This window comes from Vipera ursinii (assembly GCF_947247035.1).
Source record: "Vipera ursinii genome assembly, chromosome: 4".
In the NCBI taxonomy this organism is placed as follows: Eukaryota; Metazoa; Chordata; class Lepidosauria; order Squamata; family Viperidae; genus Vipera; species Vipera ursinii.
Window position 1 is genome coordinate 21,248,234 of NC_139514.1, and position 26,333 is coordinate 21,274,566.

General features: G+C 39.5%; 1 protein-coding gene across 3 annotated transcripts in view; it reads right to left on the reverse strand.

Moving 5' to 3' along the window:
• Positions 1 to 26,333, reverse strand: part of SPATA13 (spermatogenesis associated 13) — a 106,460-nt gene that overhangs the window by 52,149 nt on the left and 27,978 nt on the right. The window contains exons 1-2 of one of the 3 annotated variants that reach the window (XM_083362217.1): positions 11,734 to 11,951; positions 3,585 to 5,383 (exon numbers count right to left, since the gene is read on the reverse strand). In XM_083362217.1, coding sequence (XP_083218343.1) covers positions 3,585 to 5,225 — 1,641 coding nt within the window. In that variant the 5' untranslated portion in view covers positions 5,226 to 5,383; positions 11,734 to 11,951. Of the gene's footprint in view, positions 1 to 3,572; positions 5,384 to 11,733; positions 11,952 to 26,333 lie in introns of those variants that run through there. The other 2 variants (XM_083362218.1, XM_083362219.1) reach the window with 2 other exon arrangements.

Sequence of the window (26,333 nt, forward strand, 5' to 3'; positions counted from 1 at the left end):
ACTGCAGTTGTTAAGTGAATCACATGATCAGTATACAGTATATCTCAGCCCTGATGATCTTACACATAGAGGGGAAAAATGAAACTAAAGGCTACTTTTCATTCAGCCAGATATCCTCCTTTGCCTTGTTTTACTGTATTTCCAAAACTGAACAAATAGCAGATCACATCTGGTGATTAAAAAACAACAACAGCAAAAAAAAGTGGGTACTCCAGGCACGCTTTATTAAAAGATTCTGTAAATCTAATGGGAATTGCAAAATTCCCAAAATTAAGGGGATTTTCTGGATAATTAAAAGTTTTAGATGTCAGAACATCAAAAAATTTTGAAATTTGAACCTGTCCAGTTTCCATGCATACCACTAGGGGGCATGTTGAGAATACAAACAGATTGATCCCCAAGGCAACACGGACCGTTTTCCCCTTAAAAGAAGTTAATAAAATTAACGGAGGGCTTTAATTTTCCATGTGGATTTATAGGTTGAGTGATTATGAACGTGCTGATTTTGCTACATCAACACTAGTAAATTAAGTGCTCTGTGAATTTTGCTTCAGAACTAGGAACACAAAACCTTTCAGATTTCATTTCAATGTTTTAATCCCTGTGGAGAAAGATTCATTCTATCTATGGCTTCTCCATTAAATCAGTAGCAACAGTATTAATTTAAAGACAAAAAACTGCAATCTAAAAACTTTATACTATTGTTCTATTATTGGTTTAGCGGCTGAACACTGAATTTCCCCAAATCCATACTTTGTATCCTTTTACCTGGATGTTGGAAATTATATCCTCCTGCAGTTTAAACCAGGTGTTCTAACCTGGGACCTTATAAGGCTACGTGTGACTTCTACCCATTTTGCTATGTCAAATAAATATTCCATATGATTTATGCATCTCTGATTGATCTGCTGAAGTTTATTCCAAGGAAGAACATGCATGGGATTCAGAGATGAATGTATATAAAACAGGTTCAATACAAAAAAGTTATCCATTAACTTTTCAATACTATTCTGTGGTCTTCTCTTTCGTACAATGAGACCCCAACTATGGAAATAAAGTCTGCATTACTTTCTTTGATTTATCAGTACAGTCACTGGTGAGGGTAGAGACTTAGAAATTGACATGAAAGCCAGTTGGGGAATTGGGGCTAGTAGTCCTCACTTAACTCAATACACCTCACAAGGTGATTGTTGTGGGGAAAATGGGAGGAGGAAGGCATATTAAGTATAGTATATTTACTATCTTGAGTTATATATATATAAAACAACTGAGATCTGCATCTGAAAAATAAATCAGATGCAACAAGCCAAAGTCAGATAATTTTTCACATATCAACAACACAAAACATTTTAGAATAAACTTGGCAGAGTCTTCACACAGTTATATAGGTAACTGCTCTAAATAAGCAAGATAGGATAACATCTAAAATAGTGGCACAGCACAGATTCAATGATGTAGCCACAAACAGCAGGAAGAAAATGGTTTATATAATTCTTTTCTAGTACACTTTACTGCATCAGTGATGGAACTGTTAAATTCAAGTAAAGAAGTTTATGAAACCTATAGTTGTATTATAATGAAAGAAAGAAAGAAAGAAAGAAAGAAAGAAAGAAAGAAAGAAAGAAAGAAAGAAAGAAAGAAAGAAAGAAAGATGCCTGTCTATCTCAATTTATATGGAAGCTTTTAAAAGCTTTCTGAAACATCATCACTCTCAGCGTATGTTGCAAGTTAAGAATGGTAGTTAAGAAACAGGAAGCAAAATTAAAAAAGAGCAGTTAAGTTTTAAAGCCACAGGTTATTAAATCAGTTTCCTTTTTCCTGTTCTTCCACACACTTCTTGCATTTAGCATAGTTCTACTCTCAGGCTTCAACTTTACAAGAACACTGAAAAGGCAAAAGATTGTAGATGGTCATTGGAGGACAAGGGCAAAATGCTTTTAATAGGATACTTAAGTCTTTTCCAGTAAAAATCTTGAGCAGGTTCTGAACCTTAATTAATGTAGGCAAAATTCAAGCCATTCTGTAAAGTCACAAGGAACAGAAATTTGCATTTTAAAAAATCGAAACGAATGCCCAAACCATACATACAAGTCTGGGTATTAAAATCTATAATGATTAAGGTTGTAAGAAGGACAATTAAAATGATCAAATGGTGAAGCAGTTTCCCTATGAGGAAAGGCTGCAATATACAGGTCTTTTTAGTCTTAAAAAAAGAGGAGACATCACTGAGATATATAAAGGCAGTGTGGATAAAGAGAATGAGGAGAAGCTATTTTCTTCTTCCCCAAATATTAGACCTAGAGGTCACCCAATGAAATTGAATCCTGAAAGCGTCAGGACAGGCCAAAGGAAATATTTTTTATACCACATGTAATTTAACTTTGGAATTCACTACCATGAGAGGCAGCTTGGCTGGTTCAAGAAAGAGTTAGATCAGTTTGTGGAAATCATGGGGATCCATGACTGCCTTGATGATAGTGTGACTGTCTCTGAAGGCCACTTGCTGAGAGACCAGGGGCGTCCTGTGTAGTTGGGTGGCTACTGTAAGAACAGACTGCCGGATTAGAAGGGCCAGGAGTCTAATCCAACGGGACACATTGCTTACGTTCTCAGGACGCAGCCAAAAACAGTGACCACAGCACGTTTCTTACTAATACAAAATAGTAATGGCAAAAGCACTTAGACTTGTATACCATTTCATAGTGCTTGGCAGCCCTCTCTAAGAGGTTTTGCAGAGTCAGCACATTGCCTCCAACAATCTGGGTCCTTATTTTATTGACTTCGGAAGGATGGAAGGCTGATTCAACCTTGAACCAGTGAAAATCGAATTGCTGGCAGTTGGCAGAATTACCCTGCAATACTGCATTCTAACCACTGTGCCACCACGGCTCTTAAAATGTTAAACTTTTTAATGATTACAAGTTATTTGACGCTATATAGATTAGCTCTGCTGAGAGGAAAGAAGGAAAATGTAAGGAAAAAACAAGAAACAGTCTACAAAAATCATAATAATTGCATTACATCCCAGATGCTACCTTATAAATTGGTGGTAGAAAATAATGGTATCCTTACTTCTAACAAATGCATATTTAAATCATTTGCCAACATATATTGCCATTTAAACACAATATATGTCATATATTCTATACTGATATTCACATATACATTATGCATTTGTAAGCTTAACAAGTTTAGGGCTGGTTGCCAGATCAGTTACCAGTTTACTACCATCAACACAACAGACATGTAGTTTGTACTATATGTTTTCTGTCAAGAATCCAGCAATCTTCACTAGACCTGCTTGGTCTTGATCCTGCCCCAAGCTTCTAACCTTGTGAAACACAATAAGGCTGTCCTTGAAAATGTCCATAATCAACCTTTCCACTAGAGCTATTATGATTCTTGTGTACAGGGAAGCAAAATAAATTAGTCCTACTTTCATTTTCTTTAAAGTTCTATCCATGGGTATTTATTTCTTGAAAAATAAAGGAAAGCATTCCACGAAAGGTAAAATACAGATAGGCACAGGACAACCATATAAAGCATTACTGATTGTTTTAAAAAGTGCTTACTTTCCTTCTTACCTCTTCCTTCTTTTCATCAGCACTCATAGCTAAGTTGAGACTCAGCTGAGAATGGCTGCTGATGCCACTGTCTTCATTGGTATCGTCATAGTATACGGCTTGCACAGAATCCTGGAAGCAAACAGGACACCTCTTCCCCAACTTGGCAGACGACCCCTCCCCTCTTCCCTCACTTTCCACTGAGCTGAGCGACAGGGTACTGTACCGGTCTGGACAATGGACATCCATACTGCACTTGATGCTTTCAGCACTAAGGCTCTGAGGCTTGGGAACATTGGGTCTAGCAGGATGGTTGGGGGGCTCAGTGCTGTATGTAAATAGGCTGGACTTTTTTGACCCATCACAATCTTCATGGAAAACTTCATCAGGAACTGACCCAGGGTTCTGAAGTGGAGGTGGTGAACAAACCAAGTCTGAAAGATTACAGGATGACATCCTATGGCCAGTAGCATCAACATTTAATGGAGATGGTGATCCAGCAGAGTCATCCTCAGAGCACTGGATGCTGCAACTGGAAGGAGCTGAGGCTGGGTGACGCCGGGATGACAAACACTTCTGCCTATCGTTCTCAGTGCTGCTGGAAACCCTGCGGGAATAGTCCTCATGGAGCCTGCTGTTTGGTCTTGTCTTCAAGTGTTCACCAGGGGAAGAAATATCAGGCCTAGGACAGTCCTTCTTCAAAGCACCATCAGTTACGTTGCTGACAAGTTTCAAAACTCTGTCAAAATCCTTTGCTCTTATTGGGCTCTTCCAACGTTTTGATTTCCGCTCCGAGTTCCTGTTGGTTTTGTCTGAGTCAGTTGACGACACACTCGTGGTTCTTGGTGGCAGATGCTTTTCGTTTACAGCTTTCAGGTCGGTGAGGTTTGAGGTTGACTTCCTTTTGAATGAACTCTTTTTGAGAAAATTCAGGTTATCACTGCTCTTACTCCTCCTGTAGATCACTTTGGGACATTCTGGATCTTTTCCTACAATTTCACAAATCTGGGATTCCTGCATGACAGGGGAAACTATTTTGGTATTGCTCTGTGGGTCCTGGGTTTTACTGCCATCTAATAAATTTATACGCCCAGTTGCATAAGCACGCCTGATGCTGCGTGATCGATGAGTGTTCCTCAGGAAGGAATCTTCCTCTCCATCAGAATTATCAGAAACCACCGTGATCTCACTGGTGCTGTGCAAGTTATGTAAAGGCTCTGAATAAGAATACCTGTTTGTCTGAACTCTCACCGTTGTATTGTTTGGAATGTATTTCCTGATTTTGTTCTCTGGCAGGCTAGCCTTTAAGCTATCTGGATCCTCTTTGGCTGGAATTCCTTGCAGAACTGATGATTTTAACTTCTTGAAAGATCCCATTTTTTTAAGGGAAGACAAAGCATTCCATGTTGATGAGTTCCCCATAACTATAACTGAACGAGGTCGTTCTACATTGGAGCTGGATCTCTTCCGAGGAGTGGGGAAAAAATGCATTATTTTGGAAGGGCTGGTTTTATCATCCTGATTGTTATTTCCATTTTTGTTATTTGTGCTGATTCCCCCATTATGACATAATGAGGTAGCATTGCTCCCTGATTCTTTATTATCCATTACTATACAGATAACAGAGGTGGCATTTCCCAAGCCATTCTGCCAAGTTGTCATGTTTACAGTTTTTGTACAAGAACATCAGGCGTCATAGTTCAAGTTTTTTTTTAATCTTCATCTCCTCCATGCTGAAGCCTTTGTTCACCTGTACATTTTTCAAGCTCCTCCTTCATAGATATTTTCAGTGAATTCAGTTCTTTGGTAGTCTGCACTGCCTGCACACACACAAAAAAAACACCAAAGTCAGCATTTCGGATATTTTTCTATTCAGAAGAGAGAATGTATGATAGAAAAGGTTTGTAAGGCTCTCTAGTATAGCTGAGAAAGTCTTTAAAGTGATACCATACTAATCTTATTAATTAAATGAATATTATCATATGTTACTTACTCTGCTGACTTATATACTGGTAATAGGCAGTTATATCTAACATTAATCCTTTCAGCCAAAGAAATTCAATCTACCAGCCACATAACTTTATCAGAATCTATTTGAAGCTTCCATTGGTTTAGACATATTACTGAGTGACACATCATAATAAGCAAGTCATTCAGAGTTTGAATTTGACACATCACACTAAGCAAATCATACAGTTTGGACATCCTTTAAATAGATTCAGTCTTCCAGCAATGTAATTTACAATTAATTTTGTGTTGAGCAGGGATGGATATTTTAAGACTGGGGATATGAATGAAGCTTTTGGTGACTAAGCTGGTCCCATACCTGCCTTTAATCTGTTCCCCATAATCCTGGAAAGATACCAGAAATCACACTGTAGAAATCTGGCCATTTTAATAACTCACAACCGATTAAACTCACACATATTAAGCTATAACCTGTGATTTACAAACCATTTTGGTTGATATTTATGTCACATTATGCAAAAACCAAGCTATAACGGCTTAACACAATTATGAACTCCATCTAAAATAATGGAACCTTGGAAATGCAAAGGATCATCTCAGCCATTGTGTTGAATCCCATCTTCAGGGCAGAAATCTAAATTCACCCCAGCAGATGGCTGTTTAGCATCTGCATGAATATATCTCATGAAGGTGAAATAGGGAAATTGCCTCTCTGGATAAATCATTCCATTTTCAAACCCTATAATATTCAATCAGAATCTGCCGTCCTACAACTTAAATTCATTATTCTCTATCCTACATTCTGGAACAAGACAGAATGTATTGATCTTCTGCGTGACAATCTTTCAGGTGTTTGAAGAATATTCCCTTCAGTTACCATTTCTGAAGGCTAAACGTACTCAGCTTTTTCAACCTCTCTTGATAGACCCCTGATTGTGTTCATTGCCTGTCCCAATTTCTCTGAATTGTTTTCAAAATGAGGCATAATATGGAACTAGACCCAGCAGAGGATGTTAGGTCTAACAAAGGCAGAATAAAATGGAACAATTATTTCTTGTCCTTTGAAAATAGTTCTTCTGATGCAGTCTAGATTTTGATTTGCCATTTTGGCAATGTTGGCTCAGTTTGTAATTCACCGATATTCCAAAAATGTTTTACAAATATCATTAATACACCAGGTATCAACTATCTTGCACCTGAGAATTTTATTTTTGTTTCCTAGATGAAAAATGTTTCGCTTTTCTCCCTGAGCCCATTTCTCCAGCCTATCAAGATCACTTTGAATTTTACATTTCCTGTAAATTATTAACTCTCCCTTTTAGTATTATGTCATCTGAACATTTGACAAGCATTTCCTCAATCTCTTCATCCAACTAATTAAAGAAAATACTGAAGAGTATATAGGTCCAGGAATGACCTCTATTGAATCCCGCTTGCTACCTGTTTTCAAATTGATGAACCATTAAGAAGCACTTCTTGAGTAAGATTCTCATGACACTTATATCTAATTATCATGCCATCCAGTTGCCTGGTTTCCTAGTCAGCATGTAATGTATATGGACTTCTGATTCAAAGCCATGGCTAGCTAGATGACCCTTTTTTGTAACATAAAAGCATTATGCAAGAACCAGGCCACCGATATCTCTCCATGGTAAGGGGAGAAATTGAGATAGCCCATGTAAGTCTGCACATCAGCTTCTCATGAGTAAGCCATAGGAATGTCATTTTACAGTATGCTTATGGGTTGAGCATCTGGAAATCAAGGGAGGAAGCATCTTTATTCATGGTCATCAACACAACCTTTTAAAAAGAACATTAAGCTTAACCAAGCTTCACTGCTTAATTATTCTGCATTAAGGATTAAGACCCTTCAGATCAGTAAGTTATACTGCATTTGCTAGGTGAGTTGCCTTCTCCTTAGAGCTTTTAAATATAATTTTAAAAGCTTTTGAAAACTATTGTTTTTTTTTCAGATTAAACAGAAAAAGGGTCCTTAGAATATGAGTTTTAGAAAATTTAACAATAGGTTAAGGGCTCAAGTGGAGTTGCAATTACAATTTTAAATTTTTGGAAGAATTCTTCCCATGGGAAATTGTCATTGTTTGCAGTTTCTTCAGTAAAAACAAGTTAATGGAATTTTAAATGTTGGACACTAGAGGAGAGCTAGAGGATAACAAAAGAATGGAGATGCGAGAAATATTCTAGCAAGTGAGAATCTAGCAAGTGAAACATTATGAAAAGTAATTGCTTCATTGAAAGATTGACATTATTGTAAATGAATAGGTGGACTGCTAAGGATGCAATGGAAGAACAACAAATGAAATTAATCTGAATGTGGATATGAATGTGGCAAGTAATGAGAAGGATAAAGAAAAGGATATAATGAACTTTGAAATGAAAAAGAATGCTCTAATTTATTTATTCATCAAATGTACATGCTGTTCATCTCACAGTCTAAGGCAGGGGTAGGCAACCTCGGCTCTTTTATGACTCGTGGACTTCAACTCCCAGAATTCCTGAGCCAGCTATGCTGGCTCAGGAATTCTGGGAGTTGAAGTCCACGAGTCATAAAAGAGCCGAGGTTGCCTACCCCTGGTCTAAGGCAACTCCAAGTGGCTCGCAACATACTAAGACAAGGTTTTAAAACAATTATAAATACAAAAACAGATTAAAATTACAAAAGAATAAAACAAACTAAAAAACCCCCCACAAGTTTAGAGTAGTATTGGCTTCTCTGTTACTACATTAGCCACCTCCAGCCAACAGCTGCTCCTTCAGGGCATTTAAAGATAATGGCCAACACCCTGAATGACACCCAGAAGCAGATCGGTGGCCAGAGCAGCTTGCGCAACAGTGGTGTTACATAGGCTACCTGATGGGCCCTCAAAACTGTCTGCACTGCTGCATTCTGGACCCACTGTAACTTCCAAATTACAGGTAGTCCTCGACTTACAGCCACAATCGGGCCCAAAATTTCTGTTGTTAAGTGAGACATTTGTTAAGTGAATTTTGCCCCATTTATGAACTTTTTTGCCACAGCTGTTAAGTGACCTACATATTGTTAAGTGAATCTGGCTTCCCCACTAATTTTTCTTGTGCTTGTCAGAATGTCACAAAAGATGATCGTGTGACCCCGGAGACACTGCAACCATGATAAAAATGAACCAGTTGCCAAGCATCCTAATTTTGATCACCTGACTGTAGGGATGCTGCAATGGTCATAATAGTGAAAAATGGTCATAAGTCACTTTTTTCAGCACTGTTGGAACTTTGGACAGTCACTAAACAAACTGTTCTAAGTTGAGGACTATCTGTACTCTTCCAGGATAGCCCCTTGATACCTAATGCCTAAAGGAGATATACAACTATCAAATCAGAAAAGAGAGATGGATTTATTTATTTTTGCTGGACATACAAAACAGATCTGTTAAAGTTTTGAAGAGTTTTTTGAGAAGTGACACAAAAGGATGAATTCCTCTTATGAGATGTACAAAAGACACTTGCTGAAATTATAAAACAGGGGTGTCAAACTGTCGGCCCATGGGCCGGATGTGTCATGCAGAAGCTGCGTGCACCCCATTGCCGGCAATGGCAAAATCGTCCGATACATTGTGTGGCGTCACGTGATGTCGCAAGTTTCACATGTCTGTTATAAAAGATTGGGGGATAGAAAAAGATGACAAGAAATCAAGCTATAAGACTCTATTTGAAGGTGTTAAGAATTAATTTGTTAAAAAAATTAGGGAAGGAATACAAGGTTGGCTTATTTGACAAGGGATTAAGATAGTTATACCTGACAACCTGTACTGGACATTTGCTGATAAGGAATTCATGACAACGATGGATGTTGTTTTTAGCTAAGAGATGAGATATGAGGTGAAGTGAGTATATATTTTAACTTATGAGACAGTGATAGATTTAGTTAAATTGTGTGTACTTGCTGGGATGAGAGAGAAAGTTTCTTGTATTTTATTTTTCACATTATATTTTTCCTATTTTTGAAGTTTGTATAGTTTTTATTCTTTTTAACTGTAATCTCTAATAAAATTATTGTAAAAAAGTATGTTATGGTTGTTTGCTAAATTCAAGATACATTATGTCTATAATATTCCCAAACTTCATTAAGGCAATTTAAAAAATGTCACAATGTTAGTCTTCCAAGATTAGATCTTGACAACATGCTAATTTCTGATAATTGCCATATTATTTTGAAAGAGACTGCAAATCAATCTCTTTAGCATCTGTTCTAGAATCCTCCTAGAAATCCAGGTCAGATTCACTAATTTAGTTTCCTGAATCTTTGTTTACCTCTTTTGAAGAGAGGGACAACATTTGTCCTTCTCCAATCATCTGATATTTACCAATTCTCTACAATTTCTTAAAGATAATATTCCTTTTGAATTTGGCCAACTCATCTGCCACTTCCTCCATTAACCTAGGATGCAATTCATTTGTTCCTAAAGATTTGAATTCATTCAAAATGATATTTTTTGGTTACATTTGTATCCACCTCTTGCTTCAATCTTGCCTCTTTATCAGGTCTTTAAAATTCCCTGACAAAACACAAACCAAATGCAACTCTATCAAGGTCCTTCAAGCACAAATCACCTACAGTATTCCGGATCTGTTAATACTCAGTGGAAGCCATTCTTGTAAACACTTCTTGAGTTAATTTAGGAAAGAAAACCTCTCTTAGCAAACCCAAGAAATTGGGGATAGATATGCAGGACCTGCAGCTACTATAATTACCTTTAAGCCTTTACTTTTAGGACATCCTTGAGATTTGTGAAAGCTATAAATACTACAGCCAAAATAACAAATGGAATCAATGCACTAAAATCTAGAATTAATCAATATTAAAGAGAAAGAGGAAGAAAAAGAGACATCTAGAACCTATCCACATAAATAAGCAATATATTCTTGACATTCCGCGTGGAGTATTGCTAATTCAAACAACCATTATTAAGTGTTTCAATCTTGTTTTAATTTCTAATTAAATATAAAAACGTGTTGCTTGAACAATCTTTTATGTATACTCCATAAAAACTCTTCGAAATGTTTTGTTTCAATTAACTTCATCCTAAATGAGTACCATTTCCCTTATATTGTCCATTTTCCTTCTTTTAAAATTGACATTACACAGCAGCAAACAAAAGCTTAGTGTGTTTCCCAGAGATATTCAACATCCTCCTTTAATTCTGTTTCCCCCTGCTGCCCTATTCAAATCTTTTCAGCTTCACTCACCATCCATGGGGTCGCGATGGGTCGGACACGACTTTGCAACTAACAACACTCCCACCAAGACATGCTTAAATCTAAATATTTACAAGGGGCTGCTTTCAATGTTGCTGGAACTGTTTTTCAGGTAACTTTTAGAAGCTTCAGATTCAAATACTCCCATCGGCATCTCTCTGATGACAACTCAAAATTTTTTTAAAGTTAGTTTTAAAGTTTAGAAAGGAAGAAAACATGAGCCAGAATCCTAAACTTATAAGTCCGAGTGAAATGTTTACTTCTGAACTTCTCAGAGGACACACACGAGACCAGAACAATTAAAGACAAGGTTAAGAAAAATGGATAGTGTGGAATGAGATTTTCCCCCTTTTGTGTATTTTCCAAGTATACTGAATTACCTCGATCACGTGGTATCTGCTGTCTGGGAATGACTAGGGTTATGTAGTTCAAAACATCTAGGGCACCAGGTTGAAGAAAGTTATAGCAGGACAAGACATTATAATGGAGGGCAGTCGCCGCTTACACATAATACTTCCAAAATATCAATATATTCCTACTAGAAGCAAAAAGGCGTGAAAAATAACATTGCAGGGAACAATGGCCACTCAAAATTGTTCTTTCGACGCATCGGTTTCTCAATGGGTAGCCAAGGATGACGTCTCTCTCCTTACATTTCTCTCTTTTTACTCTTTCCAACTTTCCCTTTGCTTTGAACTTTTACACAACTTGTGTGAGGCCGGCACCTGCTGGGCTCCCAGGCTCTCCTTTCAGGAATCCCAGGAAAAAAATTTTTTTTAAAAAAAAAGGGGTGTGTGTGTGTGTGTGTGTGTGTAAGAAACAATTAAGTGCAAAACAAAGTGCAAAAGTGAATCGGCAACCACCTCGGTGCGTTCAAGCGACAAAGAAAGCAGGGAAGCCTAACCACGAGCGCTCCTCCCTCCCTCCCACCAATGGTGGCACCAGTTACCTGGAAAAGGGAAGGGAACGTCTGCATGCGCCGAGCACCAGATCCGCATCGGGCTGGGAAGAAGCAATCGCCTGGAGGGGGGGGGTCCCCTAAACGCTTCTACATGGACGCAGGAGGAAGAAGAGAAGGAGCATCAGCAGCGTTCTCTTGCCTCCCTCTCTCGCTGCTGCGGCTGCGGCGTCTTTTCCCCTCCCCTGGGTAGCGGAGGCTAAGCTGCTTCCACGCATCACTATGGCAGCAACCGGAACAGAGAGGGTGGGGAAGCCCTACAGGCACACTGGAGGAGCGGAGGGGAGGGTGGAAGGCGCGCAGAGCGCTTGGAGGGACCCAGTTGGTCATGAGGTCAGGGACTTGGCTAGTATTACTCTCGGGCTGCCGTGAAGTTCTCCCCGCTTTCTTTTCGCTTTGCCCCCCCTCCCCCTCCCCCTCCCGCCTCTTCTCGCTCCGTCCGGGCAAGAGGGGGGAAAAGCGTTGCAGGTTGACGCTCCTCGTTGGGGCTTTTTCAGCCCAAAGTCCGCCTCTTTTATTTGCAAAAAAAAAAAAAAAAAAGCCAAACCGGGACTTTCGGTTTGGCGGCCGGGGAAAGGTCGTCTGGCTTCTCCCTTAGCAGGGAGCTCGCTTGGAGAAGCCAAACGCTCAAAGCGACGATTCTCTTTCCACCACCACCCCCCCCCCCGCCTCAATTCCCGCCCTCCTTGCGACCCCGCCGGAGACAAAGGGAGGAGGCTGCTGGCGAAGTCATCTGAAGCAGTAGTGTAGCGTGGGTTGTCAGCACCCGGGGCAAGGCAAGTAATTTGCACCCCCTAACCCAGCGTTTCCCAACCTTAGGAACTTGAAGATGCGTGGACTTCAACTCCCAGAATTCCCCAGCCAGCTGGCTGGGGAATTCTGGGAGTTGAAGTCCACGCATCTTCAAGTTCCTAAGGTTGGGAAACGCTGCCCTAACCCATGGATTTTAGCACTCGAGTCTCTTCCACTAGATTAGTTAAAGAAACCCTTACCCCCTAAGCACATGTATTGTTTGTTATGAAAATACTGATGTAATTAAAGTAAAATGCATCTAATGCGCCCCCCCAGATGTTGCGCCCGGTGCGGCCGGCCCCCCCTGCACCCCCCACGCTACGCCACTGATCTGAAGAACCGGCCACAACCGGGCCCGGCCGACGGCAAGGAGCCGCTGTTTTTAACGGGGGCCATCGGCGAAACTTTCTTTTAAAACACACCCTTTTTTGTATGTTGGTTCGGGCAGGGCGGTGATGCATTGTTGTAAATCACTGGCGTGACACAGCTTTTCTCCTTCGGGTGCCCTCCGCTTCGCTTGGACGGCAGTTTCCAATAATCCCCATCTAGCAGTTCACCAGATGGAGGAAAGTTGCTGTGAATATTAATGTTCACACAGTGCCGTAACGTGGGGGGTGCAGGGGGGGCCGGCCGCACCGGGCGCAACATCTGGGGGGGCGCATTAGATGCATTTTACTTTAATTACATCAGTATTTTCATAACAAACAATACATGTGCTTAGGGGGTAAGGGTTTCTTTAACTAATCTAGTGGAAGAGACTCGAGTGCTAAAATCCATGGGTTAGGGCAGCGTTTCCCAACCTTAGGAACTTGAAGATGCGTGGACTTCAACTCCCAGAATTCCCCAGCCAGCTATGCTGGCTGGGGAATTCTGGGAGTTGAAGTCCACGCATCTTCAAGTTCCTAAGGTTGGGAAACGCTGGGTTAGGGGGTGCAAATTACTTGCCTTGCCCCGGGTGCTGACAACCCACGCTACGCTACTGTGTTCACACAATCACTTTTGCGGAATCATAGGAACTCAAAGCAGATTTCGGTTTGAAATGCATATCCAAGAATAAACTTTCAATTCAATGGCTAGTTGGCCACGATTAGGTTCTTACATGTCGCAGCCTAAACCATGATTTCCTAATTATAGCGACAGGCTTCGAAAATAACCAATGCAGTCAAGTTAAGGCTTAGCATCATATAAACATTAACTTTAAACGACTAGCACGCATGTGCGGGGAAACCTTTACCTTTACCTTTAATGTTTTTTTTCAATTGGGAAACTGTAAGATATGTGGACTTCAACTCTGAAGATTCCCCAATAAGCACTGCCTAGGGCCCTAGGGAATCTTGGGACGGGAAGTCCACACATCTTAAAAGTTGCCAAAGTTGAGAAACACTGGAACAGAGAATAAAGAAACGAAGCACAAGGAGTTTAACAAGAATTTCACGCAACCAGCTCTACAGAGCAGCACATCTCAATTATTTTACAAGCTAGAAGGTTTAATTTCCCCTCCTGATGAATGATAAAATATCTAATTCATTCAATGCCTCTGCTAACAATAAAGGATGGGAAAGTCAAGTAAAGATTAGATAGTAATGAATGCAAAGGTTTTAGAGAACAAATTCTAGATTGGTGAAGGACAAAAGAGCTATTATCAATCGATATTTATCACAAAGTAACCAAAAAGAAGGGTTTAAAATAATGTGCATATTAGGAAGGATGAATTGGATGACAGACCTCTATCATGTGTACAAGATAATTATCCAAATGTTACCGGAAGCTAGTTGAACCAAAGCCTGGGCTATTTATTAATATATATATATATATATATATATATATATATATATATATATATATATATATATATATATATATATATATATATATATATATGTTTAATGGATATTGTGGTTTGTATGAGTTTCCCAACACATTTATCATGTCTATAGCATTTTAAATTTGTATTTATTTTTGCGTCACACATTCTGTAATTGTTATTATTCCCATTTTACAAATGGTTGCTATGATCCACTAACTTATCAAAATGCTATACCTTGGCTGGGTTTATCCATCATGTTAAGTTATATAATATGAATATGAATAGGTGTCTGCTGGGTTGGGGTAAGTTACCAAACATTTCTTTCAATGCAAACTCTGTCTTTATAGATTTGCATATGATCTCACGATGGAGATATGTAAACAAAGAGCTTGTGCTGTGACACCACAACACAGTTTTCATCATTTCAGCTATGATGATTAGGAATGGACGTCTATGATAATATGGTTTCTTTGGAATGGCTTTATATGTTAATCAATGCAGCCAATGTGGTTATGAATCACTGTTTATGGCACATGTGAATTTTAATCCTAACTATTAATATTCATAACTCAAGGAAACTCCCTCAGGCCAGACTGACATTGTACTGTCTGTAGCACAGAAGAAATATACTGTACTTGCTTTGCTAGACCTTGCAAAAATAAATATTAATCTACTGTTGTATGTTCTTTTGCATTTGGTTTATCATCTCCACCTTTATTTTTCCTCTGGGCAGTTTCACTAAACTTTCTTTCAGTTCAGAACTAGTTTTCTGTTTGGATATCAGGGAGTATGTGTAATAGAAAGCAGATCTAGGTTTATATCATAATAGACCAAATGTAGCATAGCACAGAAAGCCAGTTTCCTATACTGGATAAGGCATCAGGCCAGAAACTGGGAGACTATGAGTTCCAGTCCTTCTTTAGACACAAAGCCAGCTGGGTGACTTTTATGCTAGTCATTTTCTCTCAGCCTTAGAAAGAACACAATAGCAAACTATTTCTAAAAAAACTTTGCCAAGAAATCTGCAAGAACCTGTCCAGATAGTCTCTGACACTTGCATATGACTGAATGGTAGGAAAAAAAATTTGTGTTGTATACCTCTGCTGATTCTCAAATGATGTACAGGTAGTCCTCGACTTATTTACTGACTGTTCAAAGTTACAACGGCACTGAAAAGTGACTTAGGACTGTTTTTCACACTTACAACCATAGCAGCATTCCCATAGTCATGTGATCAAAATTCAGATGATTGGCAACTGATTCATATTTATGACCGTTGCTGTGTCCCGAGGTCATGTCAACACCTTTTGCAACCTTCTGCTAAGCAAACCCAATGGGGAAACCAGATTCATTTAACAACTGTATTACTAACTCAACAACTTAGTTTAGTTTAGTTTATTGAATTTATATACCGCCCTTTTCCCATAGGACTCAGGGCGGTTTACAAAGTATTTAAAAATGTCAATACAATACAAAAGTTAAAGACAGTTAAAATAATTAAATTTAATCCCTGAACAAATATAAAACCCCATTTAAAAACTCTCAGCCTGGGCCGGAAAGCTCAAAGAGCCAGATCTTCAGTGATTCACTTAATAACTATGACAAGAAAGGGGCAAAACTCACTTAAAGAATGTCTCATTTAGCAACAAAAATTTTGGTCTCAGTTGTGGTCACGAGTCACAGACGACCCATAATTCTCATGAGTGAATGTAATTGTTTAATACAGGCATGTCAAACTGCCGGCCTGCAGGACGAATACGTCACGTCGAAACTGTGCCCACCCCATTGCCGGCAATGAGGAAAAAGTCGCGATATGTCGCGCAATGTCACATGACATCACAAGTTTGACATGCCTGTTCTATAGGTTTACAAAAAAAAACAGATTTAGGCACAAACATTCTCATTCAGAGTTACTAGCACATACACACATGTGTATCTAAGAAAGATAGAATAAAAACAGCCTCAAATTCTTCTGGATTTGGCCTGCCACAAAATAGATTTATGTCTTCCTCACTAGTAGAGTTGTGGGAAAGTTACGTGGTTGTCTGCAGTGGAAAACTATAGCTTGATGTGGTTTACATAGCACGAACCAGGGGTTGGAAGGATAGGACACAATGGAGATATTTTTACAGGGTGACGTTTAAGTGGCAGTATTGAGGATAGAAATCAGGTGAAAATGTAGAAAATCATAGTGACAAAAATAGTGCAAAGATAGGATACATAAGGAAAAGGGAAGCAAATGTTGGTGCCAGCAAAAGAAAAGACAATCTGTTGTTTAGCAATTAAATGAACTAAGAGAAAGGAAGAGAAATGAAAGGATCTTTGGAGATAATGCAGCTGAAAGGATAAAGCAAATGAAATGAAAACTGCTCTGTATGCACAGTTTCTACCTTTCTACCGAGTATCCCATTTTCCCACCCTAGCTATGATTGTGAAATATTTCACTCAGGAAGGACAGAACATAGAATGTTGCTAAGCAAGATGTCTATGGAGATTCTCAGCCATCTGGGTTACAGTTGTGCCAAAGGTGCTTTTTCACGAGGCGACTGGACTTTCTTGTTCTTTCCTCGAAGACATTTCACTTCTTCATCCAAGAAGCTTCTTCAGTTCTGACTGGATGGTCAGAGCTGAAGAAGCTTCTCCAGTGAGAAGCGAAATGTCTTCAAAGAAAAGAAGAAAATCCAGTTGCCTCGTGAAAAAGCACCTTTGGTGTTGCTAAGCAAGACAGTTGTTAAATGAGTTGTTAACACAATTTTACAATCTTTTTGCCACAACTGTTAAGCGAATCACTGCACTGGTTACGTGAATCCTAGAGTTAAGAGAATCTAGTTTCTCTGTCGATTTGGCTTGTCAGAAGGTGATCACATGACCCTAGGACCCTAGGCCAGGGGTAGGCAACCTCGGCTCTTTTATGACTCATGGACTTCAACTCCCAGAATTCCTGAGCCAGCTTGGCTGGCTCAGGAATTCTGGGAGTTGAAGTCCATGAGTCATAAAAGAGCCGAGGTTGCCTACCCCTGCCCTAGGCCATGTAGTCGTCATAAATACAAGCCAAGCCAAGGGTCTGAATTTTGATCATGTCACCATGGGGATGCTGCTATGGTCATAAGTGTGAAAAACAGTTAAAAGCCACTTTTTTAATGTTGTAATTTCAAGAGGTCACTCAACAAATGCGTGTAAATCAAGGGCTACCTGTAACTTACAAGGTTAAATTAAGCAGATTTCAATTATTTTATTGTTGAATTAAACAAAAAAACCCACCCAAATTTATTGAGGGTTACACTACTAGCCATCCAATTCAGTTTCATATTTTATAAATGAGCTCATGGTTAAGCACATGCAATGGGCGAAAAGATGTTGTCTCAGGGTTTCTTTTACTTTGAGAGATATGAAAATAACTTCCTATCTCCTTTTCTATGGATACATAACATCCGTAATATTGATCAGAGTAAAACATGCCCCCTTAAAATAATGGAACTTATAATTTTACTAATGATGAAACTTATAATGAAATAATGAAACTTATCAAAAACATATGAAGAACGGTTGTAGGAATTGGGCATGGCTAGTCTAAAGAAAGGAAGGACTAGGAGAGGGTCAACTAATTCCCCAAAGCACCAGAAGGCAAGACAAGAAAAAGTGGATGGAAATTAATCAAGGAGAGAAGCAACCTGGAATTAAGGAGAAACTTCCTAACAGCGAGGACAATTTATCAGTGGAACAGCTGGCCTTCAGAAGTTGTGAGTACTCCATCGGTGGAGGTTTTTAAGAAGAGACTCGACAGCCGCTTGTCTGAAATGGTAAAGGGTTGCCTGCTTGTGCAGGGGGTTGGACTAGATGACCTCCAAGGTCCCTTCCAACTCTACTCTGAATTGAATAGTTTTATCAGTCATCCTTCTTCCTGGTGGCTGAGAGCTTATAGCCCTCCACTTGGCACACTGTTGTCATTAGGCTGAGACAAAAGACTGGCAGAATGACGCAATCTGAGAAACAAGACCTCTGCGTACCAGGTTACCATTATCTTCCCTAGGAACAGCTCTAGCCCACCCGCCCACCTTCCCCACTGCAGCTGGACGCAGCTCAATGACGGATTCAGCCTTTCAGTCTGGAAGAAAGCTATTTATATCCTCATTCAGCCTTTCTCTGATGCTATTATTGTGTTTTCTCCCCATCCCCAAGAGGCATTATCCAGGCAGCTTGGTCTGAAGAGATGCTTCTTTATTTCTTATTTATTATAAATGGATCATTGTGCCTAAACATAAAGGAAAAAACTTCCTGTTTCCAAGAAAGACCTTGCAACTCAACATCTCTCCCATCCCCATCTGATTTCTAACTTAATGTTTTTAAAACTCAGAAGTTAAATCATGCATGTGGGGGGGGAGAAAGGCCAGTCATGGCCACTTTTCTTCAAATTTTAATTTAACTGGATTATCTGGGTTTTTAAAGCAATTAGAGCTAATAGGTTTCCTGTTAAATGAAAAGAATATTCAGGTTCGACCGTGTCATATTTCAGATGGAAAGAGAGCAAAGAACAATACACAAACCATGCCTTTTGAGTTAAATAGACGAAGCATGTGTTTTAGTTTAAAATCTGTTATACACTCGAGTCAGTACAACACGCCAACCAATAAACAAGAAAACTATTTTCTATTTAGAACTGTCACATACTACAAACCTACAGCCTTCCAGGCATCGCTCAAAGCTTTCAAAAATCATTCATATAATCAGAATGGGTAGATCTTTTCTACATATTAAGTCACAACTAAAATGGTTTCGAAAAAAGCTAAATATTCTTCCTTGAAACACTTAACGGTTTGAATGTGTAAATATCTATACCAGGGCTTTTCAACCTTCTCACCCATTGTACCACTTTTAGGATATGGCAACATCCGAGTACCAACAGTCGCCTAGCAAGGTGTCAAAAACTTGATGACCAAAAAAAAAAAAAAGGAAAAAAGAGATGAAGTACAGGTAGTCCTCGACTTACAACAGTTCGCTTGGTGACTGTTTGAAGTTACAATGGCACTGAAAAAAGTGCCCCCCCAAGCCACAGCCGAGTAAGACACCTGCCTGCCCGCCTGGCAGCGCTCTTCCTCCTGTCCAAGGTTTTCATTGTTGTGAGCGTTTCTGTTGAGGATTGGCAGCGGGGGTGGGGTGGGGGGGTGTTTGATTTTTATTCCCCTAATCTGCTGGGTGGTTGCAGCAGGTTTTGGTCACTTCACATGACCCTGGGACACTGTGACCGTCATAAATATGAATCAGTTGCCAAGCAACTGAATGTAAATCACAAGACCCTGGGATGCTGCAACATTCTAGCTGATCGGCGCTTCTTCTGGGCTCAGCGAAAGCACTGGGATCAGCGCTGAGCTCCAGCTGGAGCCTGGCACAGATCCTGGCGCTTCCACTGAACCCTGACAGCCCTGCAGCTCCAGCTGTCTCTCGCTCAGGCTTGTGCGGTGCATCACTGGTTCAGCTCATTCCCCTCCCCTACTACCAGGATGGCCGCGTACAACCTGTCAGGTGCCAATGTACCACAGGTGGTACCCGCATCATTAGTTGAAAAGCCCTGATCTATACGGATGAGATGACAACACTTTGTACCATACATTGATTCTCACAAAAATAAAGGACTCTGATGTACATTTTGAGACTCAAAGTGACTAGCTGAGATTTAGAGATAACGTACTTTACTGCATCAATTTATCCCTGACATAAGGGGAAACTTTCTCATGAACAAATGAATATATCAAAGATGTCATGGTATGAGCAGTAGTTTTAAACTTAAGTAATATCTTTCATTTCTCCTGCTAGCCCTATGCCCCTCTAAGCCATTTCAGATTTTGCAAAGATAATGAGGAAGTGTTAAATGCTTTAAATTGCCTGTTCTGCACCACATGTGAAACAGTTGTAGTAGGCAAGTCTGTATAGAAAGAAATACATTCACATTCAAGGAGCTATTCTAAACTATGGTTTACAAATTCCTAAAACTTCCGTATGGAATTCCTCTGATTTCAAGAATTTATTTATTTTTCCTAGATGCACTAGAGATCAAGAGAAACAGCAGTATTTACCTTTATCCATTCTAACCTTCTAAAATGCCTTTAAAAACTAGCTTTTCCCCTGGTGTTGGGATAGTTTCAGTCTGGACCCAATGATTGTGATTTGTCATGCATTGGCTTAGGGCTCAAGGAGTTGTTTCTTTAGATGTTGTATTTTTATTTTATGTTCTTATCACTGTTACTGTGAGCCACCCAGAATTCATAAGTTGGGCAGCCATATAATTCCCATTAATTGGTTGATTAATTAATGAATTAATGCAGCTTTTCCAAGTCACTGCTTTGTGGATTTGTTGAACTACAACTCCTATGATTGGTAGCTGGAGGGATAATCCAAGACACTCGAAAAAGAAGTAAGATTGTTGTAATATCTTATGACATTCAGATTACATTCATACATGCACATGTACCCATTGTGTAATTCTTTGGGGTGGGGGGGGCAAGCAACATTTATACTCCTTTATACAAAAAGGGAATAAGCCAAAGAAATTAAAGGCATTAGATAAGAAAACATAGCTAAATATACTTTATATGTATGTTTATTACATTTCTCCACATCTTTCTATCCTTTTCCACCACCATCACCATCATTTTTATTAAATGTATATGCTGCCTGTCCCAGTGAGTCTGGGACATCATGTCTATACATTGCTTCATACATTGCCCTTTGTTCTTTAAACTTCCCACTTAGTTTTTTTGTAGGCGTACCCATTCCATGCAACCATGACTTTCTTGGTCTTCTCCTTCTGTTATTATTCCGTCATATATTATTTTGTCATTCAGTCTGCATTCATTCTACCTACCTAGTTAAACCACCTTAATGTACTTTATTTATAGTAAAGGTAAAGGTAAAGGTTCCCCCGCACATGCGTGCTAGTCGTTTCCAACTCTAGGGGCCGGTGCTCATCTCTGTTTCAAAGCCGAACAGCCAGCGCTCCGTGGTCATGTGGCTGGCATGACTAGATGCCAAAGGTGCACGGAGCGCTGTTACCTTCCCACCATAGTGGTCCCTATTTTTCTACTTGCATTTTTACGTGCTTTTGAACTGCTAGGTTAGCAGAAGCTGGGACGAATAACAGGCGCTCACACTGTTACGCGGCACTCGGGATTTGACCCGCCAAACTGCTGACCTTCTGATTGACAAGCTCAGCGTCCTAACCCACTGAGCCACTGCATCCCTTACTTTATTTTTATTAGTTACTTATTTGGTATTTAATCCACATTTACTCACCACCCATTCTTGGGCCTAATTCTGGTTGTTTTACAACATAATTTCTTAATTACACCATTCCTACCTCATTCATTTTATGTTTCTCCTGATATATCCAACTCTCGCTTCCATATACAGAAATGGATGGAACAACCTTATATATAGCTCCTTTTGCTTCTTTGTTTTTGCTTCATTCATTCCCCATGCCAAGAAACCATATGCCATCGATTACCTTTCTGCCAATATTTGTAATTTTGTAATTGTAGTCCATACATTTCCTCATCTTTAGGGAAAAAATTACCAAGGAACATAACTTCATCTCCTTGCTCTAGCTTTTTAACCTTTTATGTCTAATGTGAAATCGTTCACTCCATTTTCCATGGTAATTACCTTGGTCTTTGAAATATTAATTTTCTGCCCTGTGCTCTTTGTTGCATTATGAAATTTATCTAATGTAAACTGGAAATCAGATTAACTAACACAGGTCTTCTGCATCCACAACCAGCACACCTGCCCTTAACCACGAGAGAAACCGCAATGGCTCCAGGCTGCACTTGCTAGTGGGGTTAATGCGGGGGGGGGGGAGGGGGGAGGAAGGGAGGGGCAAAGAACAGGGCCAACTTACTTGCCCTCTGTAATGGCCAATGACTCTCCACAGCAATTCACTTCTTGTAGTTATGAAAACCTTTGAAAGGTTAGTGCTGGCCCACCTGAAAACCATCACAGATCCACTATTAGACCCCTTGCAATTACAACACCTTGAATCTCCAAAGACCTATGCAAGGGTCCTTTTTGTAGATTTCAGTTTGGCATTTAATACTATCATTCTAGACATTCTTCTCACTAAACTAAATCAGCTAGCTGTGCCTGACCACACCTGTAAGTGGATCATAAGCTTTCTAACAGACAGGAAGCAGCAAGTGAAACTAGGCAAAATCACATCAGATACCTGTACAATTAGCACAGGGTTCCCCCAGGGCTGTGTGCTCTCTCCACTTCTCTTCTCTCTATATACCAATGACTGCATCTCATAAGATCCCTCTGTTAAAGTACTGAAGTTTGCAGAAGATACAACAGTGATTGGCCTAATTCGAGACAACAACGAATCGGCATAAAGACGGGAGGTTGAACAACTAGCCTTGTGGTGTGGCCGGAACAATCTTGAACTGAACACACTCAAAACTGTAGAAATGACAGTAGACTTTAGGAGAAACCCTACTATTCTACAACCTCTTACAATACTAGACAACACAGTATCAACAGTAGAAACCTTCAAGTTTCTGGGTTCTATAATATCTCAAGACTTAAAATGGACACTTAACATCAAAAATGTAATCAAAAAAAGCACAACAAAGAATGTTCTTCCTGCACCAACTCAGAAAGCTCAGACTGCCCAAGGAGCTGCTGATACAGTTCTACAAAGGAATTATTGAGTCTGCCATTTGCACCTCTATAGCTGTATGGTTTAGAACTGAAACCAAACAAGACAGATGCAGACTTCAAAGGATTGTTAGAACTGCAGAAAAAAACAATTGTTACCAGCCTGCCTTCCATTGAGGACCTGTATACTGCACAAACAAGAACGAGGGCTGTAAAAATATCTACAGACCCCTCACATCCTGGACATAAACTATTTCAACTTCTTCCCTCAAGAAGATGCTCTAGTTGCACACCGTCACTCTGCTTAACAACTAATTCCTACAACACTGTCAAAATACTAGTAAAGATGTATTACTATGATACTCCTCATCTTTCCTATCACCTATCCTTATCCTTATCTTATGACTATAACTTTGCTGCTTGTATCCTACAATTTATACTGTTTTTGTACCCTAGCTAGTACTTGCTTAGCTAGTTTGCTTAGCTAGTACTCTGTGACTATCACTAAGTGTTGCATCTTATGATTTATGATGAAGTGTTGTATTTCACGATTTATGATGAATGCATTTTTATGTTGTATATGATCATGATTATCTCTATTACTTGTACGTACACTGAGAGCTTATGCACTGGAAACAAATTCCTTGTGTGTCCAACCACACTTGGCCAATAAAGAATTCTATTCTATTGTATTAAAATAAATATTCACAAAATAAAAAAAAATATTTATTTTGAAGAAAACAAGCCTGAAAGCAGCAGATAAGCAATCTCATGAAGAACAATGGTTACCCGTTGCTTTGAAAACTACTCTCTTTTGTATTTAAAGAATGAGAAGTATTACTTGTAATAAACAAACAAAACATGACATTTCAGGTCCGTGTCTTATTCCCTGTTCACCACTGAATCATTCTCATAAGACTCCCACATCGCTCTACTTTTGTTTCTTTTCTTCTATTTTCATTTTATTCCAAGACTGACTTGGATACCACCAAATATAGATTTATTCCATATTCAAAATGTCTCATCAGCCAGTATACTTCACTAATTCTCAGTATTTAATCATAAACAATCAAATCCTTAATATCTTTAGATTTATATACATTTTTTTTTTGCCATGGGTGCGTATAAAAAGAACTATGCATTAAACCATATATTTGAAACAAACATACCTTCCACTTACTAGATGCTCATCAATCATTGTTCTCATTCATTCTTGGGATCAAAATGACCCAATTACTTTTTCAGTTCTCTGTTCTCACTCATTCCCACCCATCTAGTCATGCTACCTAATTGAATTCTGTTTTCCCTGCATCACATTGATCTACAATGTTGCACAATTGTTCCTAAGATTGTTCTCGTTCTTCCATTATCACTACTGAAGCATAGATCTAAATTTATTTATTTATTTTATTTATTTTATTTAATTTGTATACCGCCCTTCTCCCGAAGGACTCAGAAATACCAAAATAACCAAAATACAAAATTAAAAACAAATTAAACCTTAGTGCCCAAATGTAAAAATAAATTATATTAAAACAATAATTAAAACCCAAACCCATCAGACCAGGCCGGCTTGTTCAAACAAATAGGTTTTTAGATCACGTCGGAAGGAGCAAAGGTCGGGAGCCATCCGGAGCTCAACCGGTAAACGGTTCCAAAGGTCAGGCGCACCCACAGAGAACGCCCTCCCCCTGGGGGTCACCAGACGGCATTCTCCGACCGGTGGCACCCTAAGGAGGCCCTCTCTGTAGGAGCGCACTGGGCGGAGGGAAGTTGATGCCGGCCGCAGGTGCTCCCTAAGGTATTCCGGACCCATGCCATGTAGGGCTTTGTAGGTCATTACCAGTATCTTGAATCTCACCCGGAAGGTAACCGGAAGCCAATGCAGTTCACAGAGCAGAGGTGTAATATGGGAGTATCGGGAGACCCCCAACACAACTCGCGCGGCTGTATTCTGCACCAGTTGGAGCCTCCGAGTGGTCCTCAAGGGCAGCCCCATGTAGAGAGCGTTGCAGTAGTCTAACCGAGAGGTCACGAGCGCATGAGTGACTGTACGCAAGGCATCCCGGTCTAGATGATCTAAATGATCTCAACGCTGCTAACATCAGATGTTCTTGCTTTGACAACAGATGGAAATGCAGCCATTTTCTCTATTGCTTTTAGAATTAGTTGCTGCTGGGAGGGGGAATAGAGATGAGAGTCCAGCTAATCATAACAATAATAACTTAGTCATGGTAACCCAAGGACATTGGGCCCAGAGCTGATAAGTGTTTTGGCGGGCTGGAGAGCTGGGGAATGTGATTTATGACTGTTTATTGGGGGGGTGGGAATTGCACTTTGTTACTTTGTATCCAGGGGAGGGGAATTTAGTTTCTGGTTTCAACTATGTAGTGCTGATACTTTGTTTCTTGAATAAAAGATTCTTTAAGGTAAACAATGCCTCGAAGTTTTTTTGAAGAGGTTCATCTGTCAGAACCATGACAACTATCTTTACTCTGATTTTTTACATTCTTCCTATTTGTCTTACTTCCATATAATCACAATCTTTATGCCATAGTCAGATAGGCCCAAAGATACTGAGATTTATGGCTTTATGATTATGGTTAATAATATGATTTTCACATGATTCTTTTTAAGAGAAGACATAAACCAGGGGTGTCAAACTCGCCATGTCATGTGACGTGTTGCAACATATTGTGACTTTTTTTCCATTGCCAGCAATGGGGTGGATGCAGTTTCGCCATGATGCATCCAGCCAGTGGGCTGGCAGTTTGACACCCCTGGCGTAGACTACAATATAACCTTATTTAAACTTCTGTCACATACAACAGAATCAGTGTTGAGTTGGTAGGCCTTATCAATCTAAATTATAAACAAAGAGACAAGTGAATAAATGTTCTCTGCTAACAATAAGGACAATAGTAGTTTGTTTTGGCCTATTTTAACCAGTTTGCTACAAGCACCATCAAAGTTCAATTAATCACAAGCTTGCTCCTATTATTTTTCACAATTTAGCAATTCTAATCAAGAAACTGACCACTTTGCAAGCCAGCATATCAGAACCCACATATCGTTCAGGAAAGATTGTCTACAATTATTACTCTGTAGGGAATTTCTCCTAATTTCTAAAGCCAAGATTTACTCGTAATATTGGTACAAAAACATTTTGAACAATTGACTTCTCTTGTACAATGCTTTGGAATGACGTAAAATGTAATTCTCATTAAATTCCCTGTGATGTTCCAGTGACTAATTAAAGACACATTTCTTAAAACATTCCATCCACATGTAGGGCAAAAGGCTCAATCATAGCATTCTGTGAACTTGAGAGTGCTGAAATTTGGGA